At 36.5% G+C, this 18,873-nt stretch overlaps 2 protein-coding genes across 4 annotated transcripts; one reads left to right on the forward strand and one right to left on the reverse strand.

The window, feature by feature from the left end:
- The first annotated feature begins 1,584 nt into the window (after positions 1 to 1,584).
- On the forward strand, positions 1,585 to 3,423 carry LOC112516373 (WAS/WASL-interacting protein family member 3). Its single transcript, XM_025123382.1, has one exon. It carries the CDS (start codon positions 1,585 to 1,587, stop codon positions 3,421 to 3,423), a length of 1,839 nt encoding a protein of 612 aa, XP_024979150.1.
- A 787-nt stretch (positions 3,424 to 4,210) lies between these two features.
- LOC112516467 (polyadenylate-binding protein-interacting protein 3-like) lies at positions 4,211 to 18,256 on the reverse strand. Of its 3 annotated transcripts, none has more exons than XM_025123524.1 (15): positions 18,007 to 18,256; positions 15,100 to 15,274; positions 14,875 to 15,033; positions 14,624 to 14,760; positions 14,176 to 14,366; positions 12,618 to 12,795; positions 12,282 to 12,515; positions 11,209 to 11,282; positions 11,001 to 11,073; positions 10,846 to 10,879; positions 8,867 to 9,183; positions 7,838 to 7,984; positions 6,793 to 6,891; positions 6,250 to 6,312; positions 4,211 to 4,464 (listed from the first exon to the last, which is right to left on the reverse strand). In XM_025123524.1, exons 2-15 carry the CDS (start codon positions 15,236 to 15,238, stop codon positions 4,432 to 4,434), a joined length of 1,878 nt encoding a protein of 625 aa, XP_024979292.1. In that variant the 5' UTR covers positions 15,239 to 15,274; positions 18,007 to 18,256; the 3' UTR covers positions 4,211 to 4,431. The 3 variants fall into 3 exon arrangements, with proteins under 3 accessions (XP_024979292.1, XP_024979291.1, XP_024979293.1); XM_025123523.1 differs by having other exon boundaries at positions 14,875 to 15,042; XM_025123525.1 differs by lacking the exon at positions 18,007 to 18,256 and having other exon boundaries at positions 15,104 to 15,183.
- Positions 18,257 to 18,873: the final 617 nt, after the last annotated feature.

Below are 18,873 nucleotides of genomic sequence, written 5' to 3' on the forward strand. Positions count from 1 at the left end.
CACATGGATGATTGAGAAACTTGAGAGAGGGGAAATCTTGTCCTACACATAATAATCTTGTGGCAATTAATAATTACACAATTCCCATGTAGAATGTGTTTCAAGTGTCACACTTTCTATACAAGGAAATAAATTAATGTACAGAGAGATTTTTATTTTATTTTAAAAAAAATCCGATAATTTGTACAAACTTACAGACTGATTTTTATCTGTTGCCTTATATATAAAATAACATGTGTAAAATACAAAACAATAATATAAGTTTCATCTATAAAACAACATTGTGTTTTCACATGTTGTTTCAATATGTTAAAAATGGTTTGTATGATTTAGTGAATTTGTAAATGATTGTATATATAGAGGTGGTTTATTTTACAAACTATTCCATTTATACAACCAACACAACTTCATCTTAACCATCAATTAATTCATTAACGGTCAACATTTGATGAGATGGAAAAGATAGTCACAAATTATCAATTAAAAAAACTGAAAAACTAAAATAAAATGACCAGTTTAGTTCAGGGTTGTACGAATAAGATTAAACTGTATTTGAAACGTGCTCTACATATAGGGTCAGGTCCAGGGAAAACCCGAAAAAAAGATGAAAAACTAATTAACACCCTCATAATCATCCATCTATATTGTATATACATGTGTATACAAATAATTTGTCCGATATACACATATGCATTATAAACCAAGGAATATTTTTAATTACTTATATAAAAATATGTATATTATACATATGAATGATTATTAAGGTGTTCTTTTCTTCCCGCTGTGTATATATATTTTTAGGTGGATGTGTTTGTGTGATGATTATGAGAAAAGAAAAGGATTGGAGTGAAAGAAATAAAAAGGGTGAGATTGGTTGTAGAGGAATCACGACACGCGGTTTTGATCTGTCATTTCCCATAGCATTCCTAACAAACCACACGCCTTCGCCTTCGCCTTGCGCTCCTCATCTTTTACTTTTTGACATATTTTGACCCAATCCCATTTTTTTAATCCTTTTTTTTGGTTTAATCATCATACCAAATTACCAAATCAACCTTTCCTTTAATATTTCACTTTCTTCGTCAAATTCACATGATTTTTTTTAAATATATAATATTTATATATAGTAAATAAAATAAATAAACTCAAATACCCTTTTCATTTTTGGAGAGTTTTACACATTTGACCTCCTAAAAAACTAAAAACTCAGCACACCATTATGTTAAAGACCCTTTCAACTCTGTCACTAAAATATACTGCTCTCACATGAACCCAACTTTCAACTTTAATAAAATTTTGTTGTTTTATTTATAGTAAAGATAAAATTATATGTCACAAGTTAAGTATGAGAATTTGTTATTTGCCAGTCTTTTCTTCACATTATACATCATTTACAAAATTTTAATTTTTTATAAAAATATCAATATTTATTATTTAAAAAATTTGTGTATATATATATATATATATAGAAGACACTTTATAAGATTAGGCACAACACAAGTGACTTTAACAAAAGCTTAAAGCAAAAAGCTCCCCCTCAAAACCCTTTCTTTCCTTTTCTTTCTCACCCACTTCAAGTTCAAGATGATGGAAGAAGATGGTGAAGAAACACCAAGAACTCCGTTTTGGATACAAAGCACCACCAATCTCCGCCGTGGTGAACTCTACCGCCGCCGTGCATCGTCTCTCTTCTTCAACTCCGGCGTCCTCATCATCCTCCTACTTTTATTTGCAATTATATCAATGGTGTATATAATCCCATCACTTATTTCGTTCTCATCTCAAATTTTTAGACCAAATTTAGTGAAAAAGAGTTGGGATTCAATCAATTTGGTGTTGGTTTTATTTGCTTTAGCATTTGGGTTTCTTGGTAGAAACATTAATAATGATCAGAAATCGAGATTTGATAATGGATTTGATCGGAGTTCATCGGATTTTTCAACCGCACCTACGGTTTCAACTCCGCCGCCGATAATCCAACATCAATGGTATGATTTCCCTGAACAACCCATTGGTGGGTTAAGAAGGCATAGGAGTACTAGTTCTTACCCTGATCTCCGGGAGCTATCGCCGCCGTGGAACCACCAAGGTGCAGGTTCATGGCGGTTTTCCGATGATACCCATTTGAATAGTCACCGGAGTTTGGACTCCGATCGGTATTATTTCCGGCGAGAACAAGATCCTGATACTAAGGATGTTATTCATGTTGATTCGGTTGTGGATCTTCCTAAAGAAGATTCATATGCTCCACCACCACCACCGTCGCCGCCGCCGCCAGCTTCTAAAGATGAATCGTATTCTCCACCCCAACAACTGCCATCTCCGCCGTCTCTGCCGCCGCAGCCGCAGCCACCGGCAATGGGAAGAAAGAATTTAAGCAGAACATATCACAATGCTGCTGAATACGCCGGAGAAAAAAGTAGGAGTTCGGAGTTCAGTGAAGTTTTCTCGCCGGAAACAGCTCCTCCGCCGCCCCCGGTGACTGTTCGGTCTCTACCGCCGTTTCAAGATTCCGACCGAAAGGGAGAAACTAATATCAGAAAAAGAGGTAAAGGAGAAAGGAGAAGGGCAAGAAGCTCAGAACCAAGGAAAATGGTGACGCCGGAGCCATCTTCTCCGCCGCCGATCTTGCCGATAATTCAAGATTCCGATCAAAAAACCGGCGGAGTTGAACGAAAAAGGACTGGTGCTAATGCAACTAAAGAATTTTTTACATCTTTTTACCAAAAGAAGAAGAAAAAGAGACAAAGGCAAAGAAGTGTTGACAATTTGGATACTTTTCTTCATCATCCTCAACCGCCGGTGAAATTTCAGCTCCCACCGCCATCGCCGCCCCCACCACCACCACCGCCTCCGCCTCCTCCACCTTCAGTCCTCAACAATCTGTTTACATCTAAAAAAGAAAGACGAAAGAAACCCTCCTCAACAACCCTCCCTCCGCCTCCACCTCCACCACCACCACCGCCAGCGGCGCGTGCTCCAAAACCTACAATAACCAGAGTACCGCCATTCGTAACGGAAAAACCTCGAGTTCCATTAAATATGAGCTTCATTAACACCATTGATGATAGCTCAAGCGGCGGCGAGTCGCCAATGGGTAGAATTCCTCCGCCACCGCCGATGCCGCCGTTTAAGATGCCGGATTGGAAGTTTGCGGTGGAAGGGAACTATGTTAGAGTTCAGAGCACCCTGAGCTCCGGCAGTGTGTCTCCTGACGGCGATGAAGCTCAGTCGCCGTTGTCCGCCGTAGCGTCGCCGCTGTTCTGCCCTAGCCCAGATGTGGATACGAAAGCGGATAGTTTCATTGCAAGGTTTCGGGCCGGGTTAAAACTTGAGAAGATTAATTCTTTCAACCAAAATCAAGGGCTCAGAATGTCCAATCTTGGGCCAGGCCCAGGCCCAAGTGATCATCGTGGGCTTTAAATTTGTTTATTTTTTATTATTTTATTATTTTTTTTAATTTATAATTAATATAAGATATTTGTAGTGTGGGTATCAGTGAGATGACAGTTAAGATTTTGTTGGTATTGGATTTGGAATTTGAATTGGAATTGGGTGATGATGTGATTTTTGTTGTCTGCTTTTTTTGGGGCTTGTTTTTTAGCTGTTATGAGGATGGAAGCAAGATTAAGATATGCAGAAAATGACATCAAATATGCATGCAATTACCCATCACAAAAATTGTCAATTCTCGAACCAGAAAAAACCCACTTCTGTATTAAAAAAGAAACCCTAATAATCATTTATCTGTAAAGTATCTATATATTATAAGTAATTTGTCTGGTATGCACACTTGCATTAGAAATCATGAATATTTTCAGTTACTTGTACGCACTGTACAAATGAATGGTTACTAAAGTATTCATGAGTTTTTCATTTCTTTAATGGATACTGATTTTTGAAGGCTTCTGAAAAGCTTTTTCAAGAATATTACTTGTTGAGCTTCAAACCACCAATGATGGGCATGCAACAGAAGGCCAATAGCGTAGGGATGCAGACAAGAACCAAAGTGCGTTTGATCAGCCAGTAAAGCTCAGGCTTTTAAGAGGTCAATACCCATCATTAGGAAGTCATGTTTTAGATGGATATGTGGTGTGGTTAAAGAAAGAAAGCAAGCAATTTGTAACCAAAGTCAATGCAAAACCATTCAAACTTGAGCAATGAAAGTGGAATGGAGTGGAGTGGAGTGGAGTGGCTACTTTCTTTTTTCAATTTTAGATGTGCTTCAATTAACACAATCAATCTAAATATTAATAACAATAACAATAACAATAATAGAAGAAAAAAGCACAATGTCGGTTAGTCTCACACGCTTCCTTATATGCTTTCTTTTTTTCCTTCCCTCCTCTTTGTTGTTGGATCAGCCTGTTGCTTTTGTTTGTATTATTCATCTCATTTCATAACCGCCCGCAACGCCTCATCATCAACCACCTAAAACTCTCTTCCTTTATATGTTGGCATTTCCTGTGTCATAAAACACACATGTTACCTCACTCTCCCTACAATCATATATGCATGCTTATATTGAGTAGTGTTGAAACAACGGTACCTATTTAAAAGAATAAGACAATGATTGAATCACACGTGATTTTACACCACCATCACCTATAAAAATCACATGTGATTTTACACTAACATCACGTACAAAATCACATGCGATTTGACTGTTTTGTATTTACTTAAATAGTTATCATTCTCTATATAATAATACATTTTCTATATTCTAACTCTCATTTAACTTGTACGCTCTTTTTTATACATTACAACGGTTGAACAAGAGTCGTTAAGCAAGTTAAACACAACCCATGTTTCAAACCCATATTATAATCATGTACGTTCCAATCTTTTTGAAAGCCATGTTGCACTCAAAGCTATTGATTACACTATAAAAAGAGATAACACAGCTCTCTCTATATATATGTATGTATATAGAGGGGGGACCTTCTTTTGGGAACCCATTAATTTGTGATAACCTTGAGAACTAGGCATCATGTGTTTTTGCATATGATTTCTTTTCATCAAAAACTAGAATTTAGAACATCGATTAACATATATTTGTTTCACATCTACTCGGTTCACAATATAAACGTTTTTGGTGTATTTGTGAAACAAAAAATGCATGTAAAAGAGTATCATATTGTGAAACGAATACTTATGAAACAAATGTATGTTAATCAATATATTAAACAATATAGTTAGATGAAACAAAATAATGTGAAACAAAACCTCAAAGGTTGAAGTCCTCACGGATATCACAAATTTTGGAATTCTCAAATGATTAAGCCCATATATATACATGTGTATATATATGTATGTATACATATGTGTATATATATGTGTGTGTATGTGTACATATATGTATATATGTGTGTGTACATATATATGTGTATGTGTACATATATGTATATATGTGTGTATGTGTGTACATATATGTGTATATGTATATGTATATATATCCCACGTTTAACATGCTAGGGAACGAACTGATTATAACGACTATTACCCTCAAATACCAAAAAACTCATTGACAGATTTTGAGGCTCAATTCAGGGGACGTTTACCAAACGCTTACCCACGTAAGCGCTTACTAAGTCACATTACCTTACCGGATGAATATGGTAAGGACCAAGTCTTACCCGGTAAGAGCGAGACAAGGACCAAGAGCCTTACCCGATAAGTGAGGGCGACGACTCTTACCACGGTTAGCGATTACCGGGTAAATTGTTGCATACGATGCCGTTTGGGTGGATTAAAAGCTTACCCGGTAAGTAACTGATAGTGTTAAATTTTCCCGGTAAGTGTTTCCCGTGTAATTGTTCAGTAAACTGCCCCTTAATATTCTGATCGAATATAATACTAAAATCTGTATCCTCTACTTGCTAGTTTATACTCCATCCGTCCCAAATTAATTGTTCACATTTCTATTTTAGTTTGTCCTAAGATAAGTGTCCACTTTCAAAAGTAAATTCCCACTTGACCATTCTACCCTTAATTATGAGATGAAGAAAGTTTCTCTCTCTCTATTATCGAGAGCAGAAGTGTCTTTTGGCCATTAAAAAGGTGAAATACTTGCACATTTCTAAAATTGTGTCATTTTCATTTGTGAACATTTATTCTAGGACAGAGGGAGTATTATCCCAAATACAGAATGAATATATTGTTAGCCAAGAGTGACGATAAGGATGCATTTTATGTTACCAGGTGTGCAAGACTGTAAAAACACGAAGAAGGTACAGTCAAGTTTCTTACCGGAGGATAAGTTGGCATGTATACCACCTGTCGTGGTTGACTCAGAAGCATCTGCTGTCCATACTGCGATACATTTAACATCACGACTATATTAGAGTAAACTCGAAGGAAAATCACTTATGCTGTGTTCTCGAGTCTTTTTTCATGAAGGAAAGGGAGGGAAAGAAAAGTAGGGGGAAAGAAAAAAATGTCTGTGTTCTCAAGTTTTTTTGAGGGAAAGGAGAAGGAAGAAATAATGTTTGATTTTCCTCCCAAATGTGGGAGGAAAGGGAAGAAAAGAAACAATAATAACTATGAATATTTATAAAACTACATATCTAGCCATCAATTACAACCTGCTGGAAATAATTAAGGGTATATTTGTAAAAACAACATCTTTCCTTTCCTTTCTCTCCTGCTGAAGAACATGATTCCCTCTATACAAAAAAAAGATCTTTCATTTCCTTTCTTTTCTTTTCCCATCTTTTCCATCACTTCCTTCTCTTTTCTTTTCTTCTAAAATTTGAAAACACAGCGTTAAGTAAATAAAAGTTACCAACATACCTGCGGACCATTTGAGTGAAAATATGTCTGGGGGGATTGCAAAGGTGTTCCTTGTGGACCGAATATAACAGGCTGGTGGGGAGGAAACGACGGTCCCATCTACAAATGTAATTTACACAAAAACCAATTAAAAAGCGAACGCTTGAATTAAAGTCTTATCCATTTGTAGATGGAGCTTCGATAGCAGCCTAGTCTAGAGAGAAATTAACAGGCATTTCCCATTCTTCATACTCAAATCTTTCCAGAAATAATGTTATCAACACACCATTCAAACTTTACAAAGGCCAAAAGGAAAAAATATAACCAACAAACAAGTTCGATTTACCTCAACTTTAAAGGCAGACATTACTTCTTACATTTTAGCAACCTTTTATTCAAGTAAATTAATATAGGGTAAATGGTGTTATGGCCTGTTTGTTAGCAGCTTAATAAGCTTAATGGGACTCAGCTTATTTGGTCAGCTATACATGACTGTTTGGTAGCGGCTTAATGATCTAGAAAGTGGCTTATTCAGAAAGCTTCTAGAGGGGAGCTTTATGCAGAAAGCCAAGTTTTTTCCAAACCTGCCCCTCCCAATTAAAAAAAATGCTCATTCCATCTATGAAAAAACCCTCCCAGACAAAAACCTTCTCAACTTATACAAACAGATTAATGCACACAGACATCTTTATCCATACAGGACTTAATGGAAAACCAACCAAACATCCCCTTCCTTAGGGATGGCATCTATGTCAATTGGGTTAATGCAGTATAGGATTTCACAAAAATAACTCGGATTATTCTAAGACACATAAGAATAACCTCCACTGACGCATATTTCTGTTCTCAATTGTTATCTGAACTGTACTTGGGATGTATCCCCCCTCCTTCCGTATCTGAGCTCTATATACTTTATAGAGATATTCACATGCAGATAATAGAAACAGAACAAATATCTGATTCAACCAATTTGTAAAAACCTATAAATATAATTTCACATCACTCCATATGATCAAAGCCATGGAGTACAAGGAACAAATAATCATAATCATCAATAAGAACTTACTCCAATGCCAACGGGCATGCCATGCATATGTGGGACTGGAGCAACATTAGCTGGGTAATAGAAGGAGCCATCCGATACTGGCGATGCAGCCCTTATAGGTGCTGGTGATGGAACAAAACTCTTGGCATTTGGGTTGAGTCTAAATTCCTACAAACATAGACATAAAAAGAACGTCAATTAAAGGAATAGCATGTTTCAAAGCAGCTAACTATTTTATTTAGAACAAGAGTTATATTTGTTAGCAACTGTGACAAGTTATTACCAACATAATCAGTTTTATCATTAATACTATCGCACCAGTGTTGGTATCAGTATTATTATTCTTATTTAGAAGGTATGGGAAGTCTTAGTCCTGTAGCTTCTAGGGTGAGTTTGGTACATTGGATATTACATAACAGAACAAGGATCACTGTTCCACTTTTGGTAGAACTTTTATGTGTACAGACAGAGTGGAATGAAGAGTAACAGGCGTGTTCCACCCCCACCCCATGAAACAAGGTGGAACAAACCTGTATTTTACCAATATAACCTCAAAATAAACATAATTCTCTTCTAAAAACATCGAATACATCTCCCTCTTTACATATTATTCATTCTTCAAAAAGAATTATTGTATTTTATGTTTTTCAAAATTTCACTTTATCGTCCTCAAAATATTATTTTTACATGTTTTCTATATTTTGATTACTTCATGTAATTTAATAAATGTTAATAATAAAAAAATAATATTAAAATGTATAAAATAAAAATTGGAAACTACGTAATCTTTTTATTGTGTCATTTAATTTAATCGTCTTGTCTAATGATATATTTTGTTATAAAAAATATTTATTTTATTATAATTTAATAAATTACATAAATTAAACAACTCATTAGGGGTAAATTGGTCATTTTATGTGTTATGTCTTGTCCAATTCTGTCTTACCAATCGTTGAACAGTAGTTCTGTCCTGTTCTATCATGTCATATTCTATCCTGTCCGGATACCAAACACACCCATACAGAACTATGAGAACCATATATTCTTAACCTTTGCATGAGGGTTCAATGTTGATTTTTCCGAAGTCAGAGAACCCATTGATGAGCTTGGTGATAATCCAGGTCCACTTGCAGCAGCAGGGGCAGCATTTCCACATTCTGAAGTGGATGATGCAGAACTACCAGGCCGTGCACGAGAGACTGCAGGTTGTGTAGCCCCATGTATCTTCACAGTGGCTGCACCTTCTGATACTTCACTAGAACTTGTCTTTTCCTGAGCTTTAGACGAGGCAACTGATGGTGCATATGCAGTCGCAGTCGCTGAAAGTCCTTTATCAGCGCTTTCTTTATTTGGCTGCAGTGACGACTCTATAGCAGTAAAATAGTTATTAGAAAAGGCAACTCTGGACATGAAAAAAACAGAAAAGTATTCAAGGTAACATTATACCCACTTAAATTATTGGTGGAAATTATGCAAGTGAGTGTCAAGTTATCAAAGGTAGCACATCAAACCAAGATGAAGGACTTCAAAGCATCAAAGGAGTTGATCCCTTTTCCGATTTTGCGTTCTTCTGTGAGCAGTGATCATTGATTAGGCTGTGAAGTGTTTTCTTACTGTTTTCAGTCCTCACCTTAAGTGCCTTGTGATAAATAAAAGCAATGTTCTAAAAAGTATTGAACGAAGGTTGGCGGCTAAATAACCTTCTAGTGCTCAATTGCCTAAACATGGATTAAGAAATCATAAGGTGGCAGATTAAGCGGCCTCAACTAATTGGGGAATAAGGGGACGTTAAATGCCTACCTTAAGCAGGGATCTTTTCAATAAATGAGATACTCGTTAGATTGCTCTTAAAACCAATCTTCCTAAATTCTTTTCCGGCCGCGAATTTCATTGAGATGGTCTTTTTCCAGTCACTTGCCTATATTTTCACCTATCTCTTATTTTCCAATGTTTCTTGAACTTCCTTTTCTTGACCGGTCTTCTTATAACCTCATCGTTGTAGAGTCGGGTTCATACGAGAATGGTACCTATTTAAGAAAATAAGAAAATGGCCGAATCACATGTGATATTACACTAACATCACGTACAAAATCACATGTTATTCGTGCGACCTTGCCACACGGCCATAGGGTCGCCCACACACTTTTTCGGCCGTTAACGTAAAATCACATGTGATTGTATGTAATTTGGTCATTTTCTTATTTTCTTAAATAGGTACCATTCTCGTATGAACCTACCTCCATCGTTGTATTGTTACTAATATTTATATCCACAAAATTTTGCCTACTATTTACTCTATGTAAGATGGATTGATCAGCCAGTCTAATATTCTTTTACTGAAGACAATATGAAGTGAAGCTATGCGGGAATCTTCTAATTCTTCCTATTGACCAAAAACAAATCAGCCTAGATGTGAGTGGGTTGAACAGAGCTTTAGCAGGATGCTTGTGGCAAAGTACATGGATGACTTGTGGCTCTCTAGGAAGGACTTTACCACTCCATCTTATAGATGTAAAAGGATTTAAAATCTTCCTCTTAGAGCTTTCCATCATGTTACAATACAAGTGTATTAATTGTGCTTTATAAAAATTGCAACATAGACTATAAAGTATCAGGGATTCTCTCCACCAACAAAAATTGCAATGTTTGACTCGGTATGTAGTTTTAACAAGGCATTTGACTTTGAAATTTTGTCTAAAATACCCTTTTCTGAATTGGCAAATTAAAAAAGAACCTTGTGCCCCAAAATCAATTATCAAGAATTTGTAACAACTAGGTGCTGCTCTTGGAAGAATTGCCAAGAAAGAAAGCACTGTAATTTTCATGGCACGCCTCAAAATGGAAATCGTTTCAATTTTCATCCGGGGGGGGGGGAAATTTTATGTACACAAACTCTTGACAAACCAAAGTCGACATTATATCCATCGTATCAATGTTCATGAAACATGATAAATTTTGGATATGCTGTAAATGACTACTAGATAATGAAGTGTTTTCACATGTTATTAACAAAAGTATAAGATACTAACCCTCAGATTTTGGAGCCTGGCTTTGCTCATACAGCTGCATTAGTTAAATAGAAAAGAAGCAGTCAGGAGCTAATACAAGAAAACAGAAGCTAATAGCGTCATGGTGGATGTCAAAAAAGTAGCCTAAGTGGCAAGTAGTGAAAAACGAAATCTACCATGTGCTTATCTGTATCCTCTTTGGCTATATCACTTCTGGCACGCTGTTGATTAGTCTGATTGTCTTGAATCCTGAAATAACGAAGACTCAGTGAGATACATAGGAAAGGAGGGAAGAGGATAGTCAGATTTCAGGACAGAACAGATGTTATAAGTGCATTATACATAAAATGACACATTCAGAACATATTAAGCCAATATACATACCTCCTCTCACCATCCAAAGAACCAGATAGGTGGTGATCATTGCTAGTACTCAAATGAGAAGCTTGAATGTCAGCCTGCATAACATGGAATAATAACAAATCATGTAGCACTAAAATTAGTGTTTGGCAATTGTTATACTCGAACACAATAAGCATAAACAATGCATGCATGTACCAAATGATATAGTATTATGGACAGCAACAGAACTACCCCTCCCCTACCCAGAAAAAAAAAAGACGGAAAACTGTGTTAAAGTTATTTAGTGCCTTTATTGTTAATTCAGTAAAAACAAACTCATTTACCCAGAAGGTCGAATACTGAATCATGACAACCCCTTGCTTTATTTTCAGATACAGGCTTAGTTGACCCAAAAAAGACCATGGTTCTAAAAATCGTTTGAGACATTCGCCTCGAGGAGAGGCAGCCCAGAACCGCACCTGAGGCGGCGCCTTTTGGACCCTGGACGAGGCTTACGCCTTGGTCCAGTGAGGCTTGAAGCGGTGTCAAGACATACGCCTCAGATGATCTTCTTTAGTAGTGGTTTTTTTGGCTTTTTTACAAGTTTTATGGCAGTAGTGGTACTTCTCTTTATAGTATAAGTGTCTTTTTTATTTTAAAAAACTAAAAGTCAAAGCCCAATGACCCCTATGTGTACTTTCAATACTTTAAAACCCAAAAAACTAATTCTTTTTTCCTCTCGATCAAAAAGTGTGGTTTGACCTTTCCTCTTCCTCCAAGCAACCAATTTTTCCACTCCCTCTCAGCCTATCTCACGGTTTCACCCTTTCCTCTGTCAAGAACCATTGAACCAACCCCCTTAGTAATTTAGTATTATATATATATTGTATTTTGTGTGTGTATACATATTTTGGCATATACATATATATATATATATATATATATATTTCCACCTCGGGGTAACACCTCAGACTGCCTCGAGGCTTACGCCTCACCTCGTTGAGGGAAAACGCCTCGAGGCCCGGTTCCGCCTTTTAAAACCTTGATAAAGACTACTCCTATCATTGCAAATCTTAAAAGAACTCTAGGACAAAAGTTGAGAAGTTGACAAATACCAATGTCGAGAAATTTAATGGTATTTGAGATCCATTGTTACTTTTCCCACTTGCCAAGTCACTGGATGACTTGTTGATGACAGAATCAGAAACATCTCCGAAGGTTTCACTATTTTGTGAATCCAAGACGTCCTCATTTTCATCATAACCACTATCATCAACCCCGCGGAAAACAGATGAATATTTGGTTTCCTCATCGAGATCAAACTTGTCATGAAAGTGAATGCCTCTTTCCTAATGAAAAGAGAAAGTAATGAGCTGTAAGAATTCGCAGAAGTAATTTATAAACAAATAGTAAGTTACATAGGAACTGAATTGAAGAAGTGAAACCCTTACCTCGGCTAAGTGAAGATCTTGGGTATCCTCACCCTCAATCTCCCTAGCTATTCTTAATGCTTCTCTTTCTAACTCTCTCATTTGAGGACCTCTATCAAGCTTTGTTGTATAGAGCTCCTCGTTAAAGGTACTTTTTACGCCAAATAATGTTGCATTTGCTTCAAATTGATCCCAGCCCCTAAGTAATTGTGAGCTATATCAGTAAATTGAAGGAGATAAAGATTTTATAGACATTCACTAACATAGAATATTATCTAGCATAGTTGCTACTGTTTTCCAATTGCCAAATTGGTTCCCTTCAAATACTTTGTACTGCCCCCTGTACAAGGGATTCTTTACATGAAACTTTGTACCTCTTGCCTGTCAAGAGCAAATCCAATGCATGTTTTATGATATTGCTGGTAATTACAATTTCATCATCAAATGCTGATATTATCGCTTGATTTGATATTGCCACAGGAGAGTTGATTTCTATCGAGCTAATTGGCAATAAGTCAGATTAGCATCAAGTCATCAACTAACGACAAAGAAAAGGGGTATACAGAGAGCAGTCCAGGTATGAAGAATGAGAAAATACAAGACCATAGATAAAGGTCAAATAAGAAAGAAGCTGACAATGGCAGAGTACCTTTGACATGTGAACATAGCATATAGGAGTGGCCGCTTAACATGTCTGAAAGGTTCTTATGCATCAGACTATAGATATTTTGTACAAGAAGGTAATAGACATCCATTAAGCCCTAATAAAAACTTTTTCCCTTCTCCTCCCTACTATAAACCGAATTTAGGTTAAACAGAAGTATGTACATAATCCGACACTAATCATGTGAATGATGAAATTACAGAGAGAGAAGTTGCTACTATCAGGACATAATAATTAAAATGGTTTCTAATACGCTTCCGCAACCCTACTTGCAATAGATATTATGCAGGTGCATCAAGGATATGTCATCACCGAAGAAGATATGCACTGCCAGCTTTCATCCCAAGAAAAATAGCACATTGTTTCACTTAACATGCTTCTACATTGGAACCAAAGGAGAAGGGCATTTCTATGTCAAAAGCCACTAATAAAAATAAAACAGAGAGCTTAATTCAACATCTTCCTTGTCTATAGGACATTAGTTATTCTCGATTCAGCAGATCTGTGCAGATGTAATTGCGAAATCTGGTAGAATACAAGACTATCCCATAGACAAGCAGACTGTTAATAAAGATGCATATGAATGAAACAACGTTAAGAGTAGCCTAGTCTCGTTCAATAGAAGTTCCACTAAAATACAAACAAATGGTATACTCAAACCTAAGATCATGCCTTAACATGGAATCTTGTTAACCACCTGGCCATACCCAAGGTTTTTATATATGGTAACTGTAAGACATGAAATAGGTTCAAAAAACGGCTAGTTTGCTTTTAAGAAGTCCAAACAATTGTTTCAACATCAAAAAGTCATCAACCCACAACAGAAAACATATATGCATTTTGGGATTCACCTGATAAAATTAGACAGGTCAATAGAACCATAACAGTACATGGTACAAGATAAAGATGTAGAACCTGTTCCAGTGACGATCAAATGTATTGTCTAATTCAGGACATTCTGGATTATCATCATCAGGGATCCAAGGTTCTAACTCTCGCTCCAACTCAACATGCCGAGATTGAGAAATGGAGGAGTCTATCATAATGTCATGCAGTTTTTCATGCTGAAGCTCATTCATCAACCCATCCCTAGTTACGGATACACTCTGGCCAATAAAAACACTTCATTAGTACATATAAGCGAACCTACAACAACAGTCCTAACACCTATAAACTTTCAACTACTGTTCTGATACCAGCTACAGCCTACAAAACAACATTATACTTCACTTGAGGTTATCGCTGAATCCCTCAAGAGAAATAAAATATTCCACATGAATACAAGTATACAACATGGACTGCCACTAGATACGAATAAGTAAGATGGTGAATATTAAAAGCACACTAATAATATTAACCAAACCTTAGCTACAATCTGCACGAGGTCTTTCGCAGGTATTATTAACGTTTTAGAAGGGGGCCTTTGAACAGAATCCAAAATGTTTTTCTGCCCTCGAGATGAACCAGCCTTTGTTACACGAGCCATTTTCAAGATTATTCCTGCAAAATAGCAATCAAGTATATCTTTAGAAGACATATGATCAATTACACAAAGGGTACAGATGTATCAACCATGCATTATCTCAACAACAACACAAATGTTGTAAAAGGTACCAAAATCTTTCTCGGCATTTGTTGCATGAAATATTCCAGAAAACACAGATCCATCAGTGACCTGGACTTCCACCTGATGCCCAATGAGGCATGTTGTCATATAAACCAGTCGCTCACGTGATGGGCTTTCAACTCCCACTTTGTTTCCAGTTTGTAAACCTGAGGAAGCTGAAGTTAAAATGATGAGCATGGAAGTCACAAGACAATTAGGCAAGAAAGTTCTACCTGCAGTCATCATTCTATTGAAATTTGATTTTCCAGGCTGAGATTTATTTTCCACTCTAGTCCCCATTTCCTTTTCACCTCTTCTACGAGTAAATCCATTTGCAGAAGATCTGGACTGTGCAACTTGTTGCGGGTTCATTCTTGAACAGAAATTCTAATCTACACTAATAAGGTACTGCAAAAGTAAAGCATTCAAGTAACTAACCAATAGCCACAAAAAATTCCCAATACGTGTACGATAAAGCATTGAAATATGTAACATCATATCCGAGTATAGTCTTAGGAGATCAAAAGATCAAGGGCAATCAACCAGATCAAACCATGAATGTTGAAGCAGTTGCTTTCATTAGGCATGAAGGACATCCAGCTTGCAGGACTTCTGATATAATATCAACAAAGCAGACGATGTGTACAAACCATAAAATATAAATTTGCAGATGTTTATGTCCGTAATGACTGTCCTTCTAAGGGTGGAGATCGTGCGGTTTATTTAGTGTGAAGTTCTAGAAACATAGTTCTTTAGTTGCTTTCCTAATACTTTCTCTCTTCCATATCATTAGAGCGGATAAACAAAGTCAAACCACCACGGAAAAAAGGGGAAAAAAAACTAGCCAAATGATATATCTCAAAGGAAACTCAACTCAACCAAATGAAAACGTTAACTGAAGCTTCAACAGAAGTCAAATACAAGATTGTAAGGAAGAAAATGATGTGGTTGATTATGTTTCTAAGAACATTAAGCATGGTGAGTTCTTATTCCAAGATATATGCTTGAACATGCAAACACAAGATTGGCCTTTTTGTCCCTCCTCTATCCAGGAAACTATATATACAACATCAAGCATACATGAGTACAAGACTGCCTCAAAACTTGTCTTTATTTCTGCAGCACTTCAGAGTTTGAGGCCGAATTTTCTGAATGGATGGCAGAATGACGAGGATCGTAGCATCAAAGTATGATGAAATTGTGTGGAAACTAGATATTAGCATAATCACTAATACTTATCTGATTGTACTAGAAATTGTTAGTGCCGAATATTTTTATGATTTATTCTTTGTTAAGTTTTACTATATACATATAAATGTAATCAATAAACTTATTAAATGACTGGAAATGTTTGAGTGTGTTTCCTTGATTGTGTGAAATAATCACTCTTACCTGAGATGCCTTTCACTATCTCAGGTGCATGATCAAGAGATTCTAATGTTTATTTGGTATGAATCCACAGAACTCAGGTCCCTTGGTTGTTTTCCTAAACCATTATCTTCACCCAGATCTGTCCTCCATAATTCCAATTGTCAAGGATAATAGGTGATTATATGTGCATTTTGAGGGCATCTTTAGTACATGACAGTTTTGTTCAATATCATACAAGTGTGTTTGATTATATTATCCTTTACAAAAGGACTTGGATTTGCACATGCTTACATAAACACCAACCATTCCAACATAAAGGGACAAAGATAAAATCTTAGGACTACTTATATTAAGGACCAACATCAGACATTGGTAACAACTTAACACTTGTTGTACAAGGGTTGTAAAAAATTTCACTGAAGGCTGCTTAAATGACCACCTAGGCGTTAAGCGATGCCCCACCACATTAATAAGCTAGTGCTACTTAATCAATGGCCTAGGAGCTAGGTGTTTCCAACCACTTAATTTGTTAAATCAAGAGTGCAAAAAAATAAGCGGGCATTAACCAATCTCAACTTGTATTCATCAGTCGACTTTTCTCAACTTGAAGGGAATCATTCCAATCATCTCTAATAAGTAATAGCACCAATCAAACAATGAAACTAACGATTTAAAAATGTAATTGTATCACAAGTTAATTCTAGCATGTTTTAATACTCCAACAACATTCATATCTTGTAAATGAACCGCTTGTGTGCCTAACATCCGCTTACCTCCTGCTGAGGAGATTAAGCACGGGAAGATCAATGCTCAACTTTTTAGAACATTGCATGTTACCATTGAACCTATAAAAATCCTTTGTAAAAGACTACATCAATTTCCATCTTTCAAGCTCCACGTCTTTTTTTAAAAGAGAAGCATAATGAAAAATTACTATGTGGCATTTCATGTGTAACGCTAAAACCTAAATGCTTTGTTGCATACCATGTTGGTGATTAAATAATCAAATATATACAACTAAGATAGCAGGCATTCATTGTGCAGCACACATAGTTTTTTCAAGCTCTCACCTCCATTGTGCAATAACGTCGTACCAAATTCAATCAAACTCATTCAGCTAACTCATTTCAACAAGGAGAAATACAATTCAGCTTTGTTTCTATGATGACTGCCAAACACTAGGAAACTGAAGTGCCACAAGCATCTTGATAGTACTACTTGCAAATATATAATTTACTCCTAAATCCCCCAAATTTCTTAAAATCACTAGCAATTTCCATTTTGTTTTGTCTTAGGGTTTCAATCTTAAGCAACTAAGTGATTAATATGATATTTTAGTAGCATAAGGGAACAAACATGGTTCGTCCTTTTGCAAGCTTCTTGTTATTCGGCACTTATTGTATACAACTACGAAATCTGCCTCAAAAGGCATATGAGCTGTATCATAACTTTGCGCACAATAACTTGAACCTAATCCCCTGCTTGAAAACCCTAGAACCCCAACAGGTCTTCTTATTGGGTTTTAAAATCCCCAAAAGTCGTCTAGATTAGAGGTACGAGAAACAAAGGCCCTAATCAACTAATTAGAGCAGGAACATCCATCACATGCGGTCTGTCTCAAAACGCAAAAACCTCGCACCTAAACTGTTCAAGTTGCAGATAGCCGATCCACGCAATTCAAAAGTATGAATTGATACGCAATCCACTAGTGGGAAAACCATTGATCTAAGTAAAAAGAAATAGATAAGAAGAGAAGGAGAAAAGCTTACCAGGAAGATCTGCGAGCGGAAAAGGAAAAAAAGTTGATGAGAAGAAGAAAGTGTGTTGAAATAAACAACCAAGAGAAGGATCTTGGCGGTGGAGATGGCGGATCGAGAGCACCGGCGATGAGGGGTATAAGGAACCAACGATTCTCCGTTTGGTGGACTGATTTCTCGGTGGATTTTTGAAAAGAAATAGAAGGGAAATCAAAGCTCAGACCCCAAATCCAGCGAATAGCAGCGTGTGATCATTTTTCCCCCAAATTTACCCACCAAAGCTTTAGGTCAGGTTTTCGTTTACCCCTCTATTTCATCGTTACCCAACAATATTTTGTTCAATTTAAAGCAAAATTTGAGTTTTCATGGTTAATGAGACATTGTCAAACAGTAACTAAATAAGAAAACGATGTTTTGTATGATTTTATACTAAAATCATATGTGATAATACATGATTTTGGTCGTGGGTCATGTCATCTTCACACCTTTACATTGACCGTTAGTGTAAAAAATCATATTAGATTTTGCACGTGATGCCCGTTTTCGTGTTCTTTGATTTAGTTATTGTTGTTGCTTGAATATACGTCTAATGAGGCATGATGAATTAAAAATATGTTTCGTGTTCTTTTATTTAGTTACTGTTGTTGTTTGAATATCTGTCTAATGAGGCTGATGTAAAATACATTGATCCTACATACATGATCCGTGCCTGCCGAGCAAATGCATCAGATGGAATTCTCTGCACAAATGCATCAGATGGAATTCTCTGCACTGTGCTGGGTCAAAACGCTGTAAGTTTATTGTTGTTGCTATACAGAGCCTTTGTACCTTGAACTATTGCACGTGCATATCTTAACATCGTTTGATCCAAGCATAGTT

This window comes from Cynara cardunculus, assembly GCF_001531365.2.
Source record: "Cynara cardunculus var. scolymus isolate 2C chromosome LG 8, CcrdV1, whole genome shotgun sequence".
Classification (NCBI taxonomy): domain Eukaryota; kingdom Viridiplantae; phylum Streptophyta; class Magnoliopsida; order Asterales; family Asteraceae; genus Cynara; species Cynara cardunculus.

What these genes read in the sequence shown, in the direction of transcription:
- LOC112516467 (XM_025123523.1), bottom strand. Translation starts at nt 15,238, where the DNA reads ATGAACCCGCAACAAGTTGCACAGTCCAGATCTTCTGCAAATGGATTT. An exon ending in AGGATACAGATAAGCACATG is followed by an intron (nt 10,880 to 11,000) that starts GTAGATTTCGTT and finishes TAACTAATGCAG; the next exon opens with CTGTATGAGCAAAGCCAGGC. An exon ending in TTCACTCAAATGGTCCGCAG is followed by an intron (nt 6,313 to 6,792) that starts GTATGTTGGTAA and finishes AATGTATCGCAG; the next exon opens with TATGGACAGCAGATGCTTCT.
- LOC112516373 (XM_025123382.1), top strand. Translation starts at nt 1,585, where the DNA reads ATGATGGAAGAAGATGGTGAAGAAACACCAAGAACTCCGTTTTGGATA.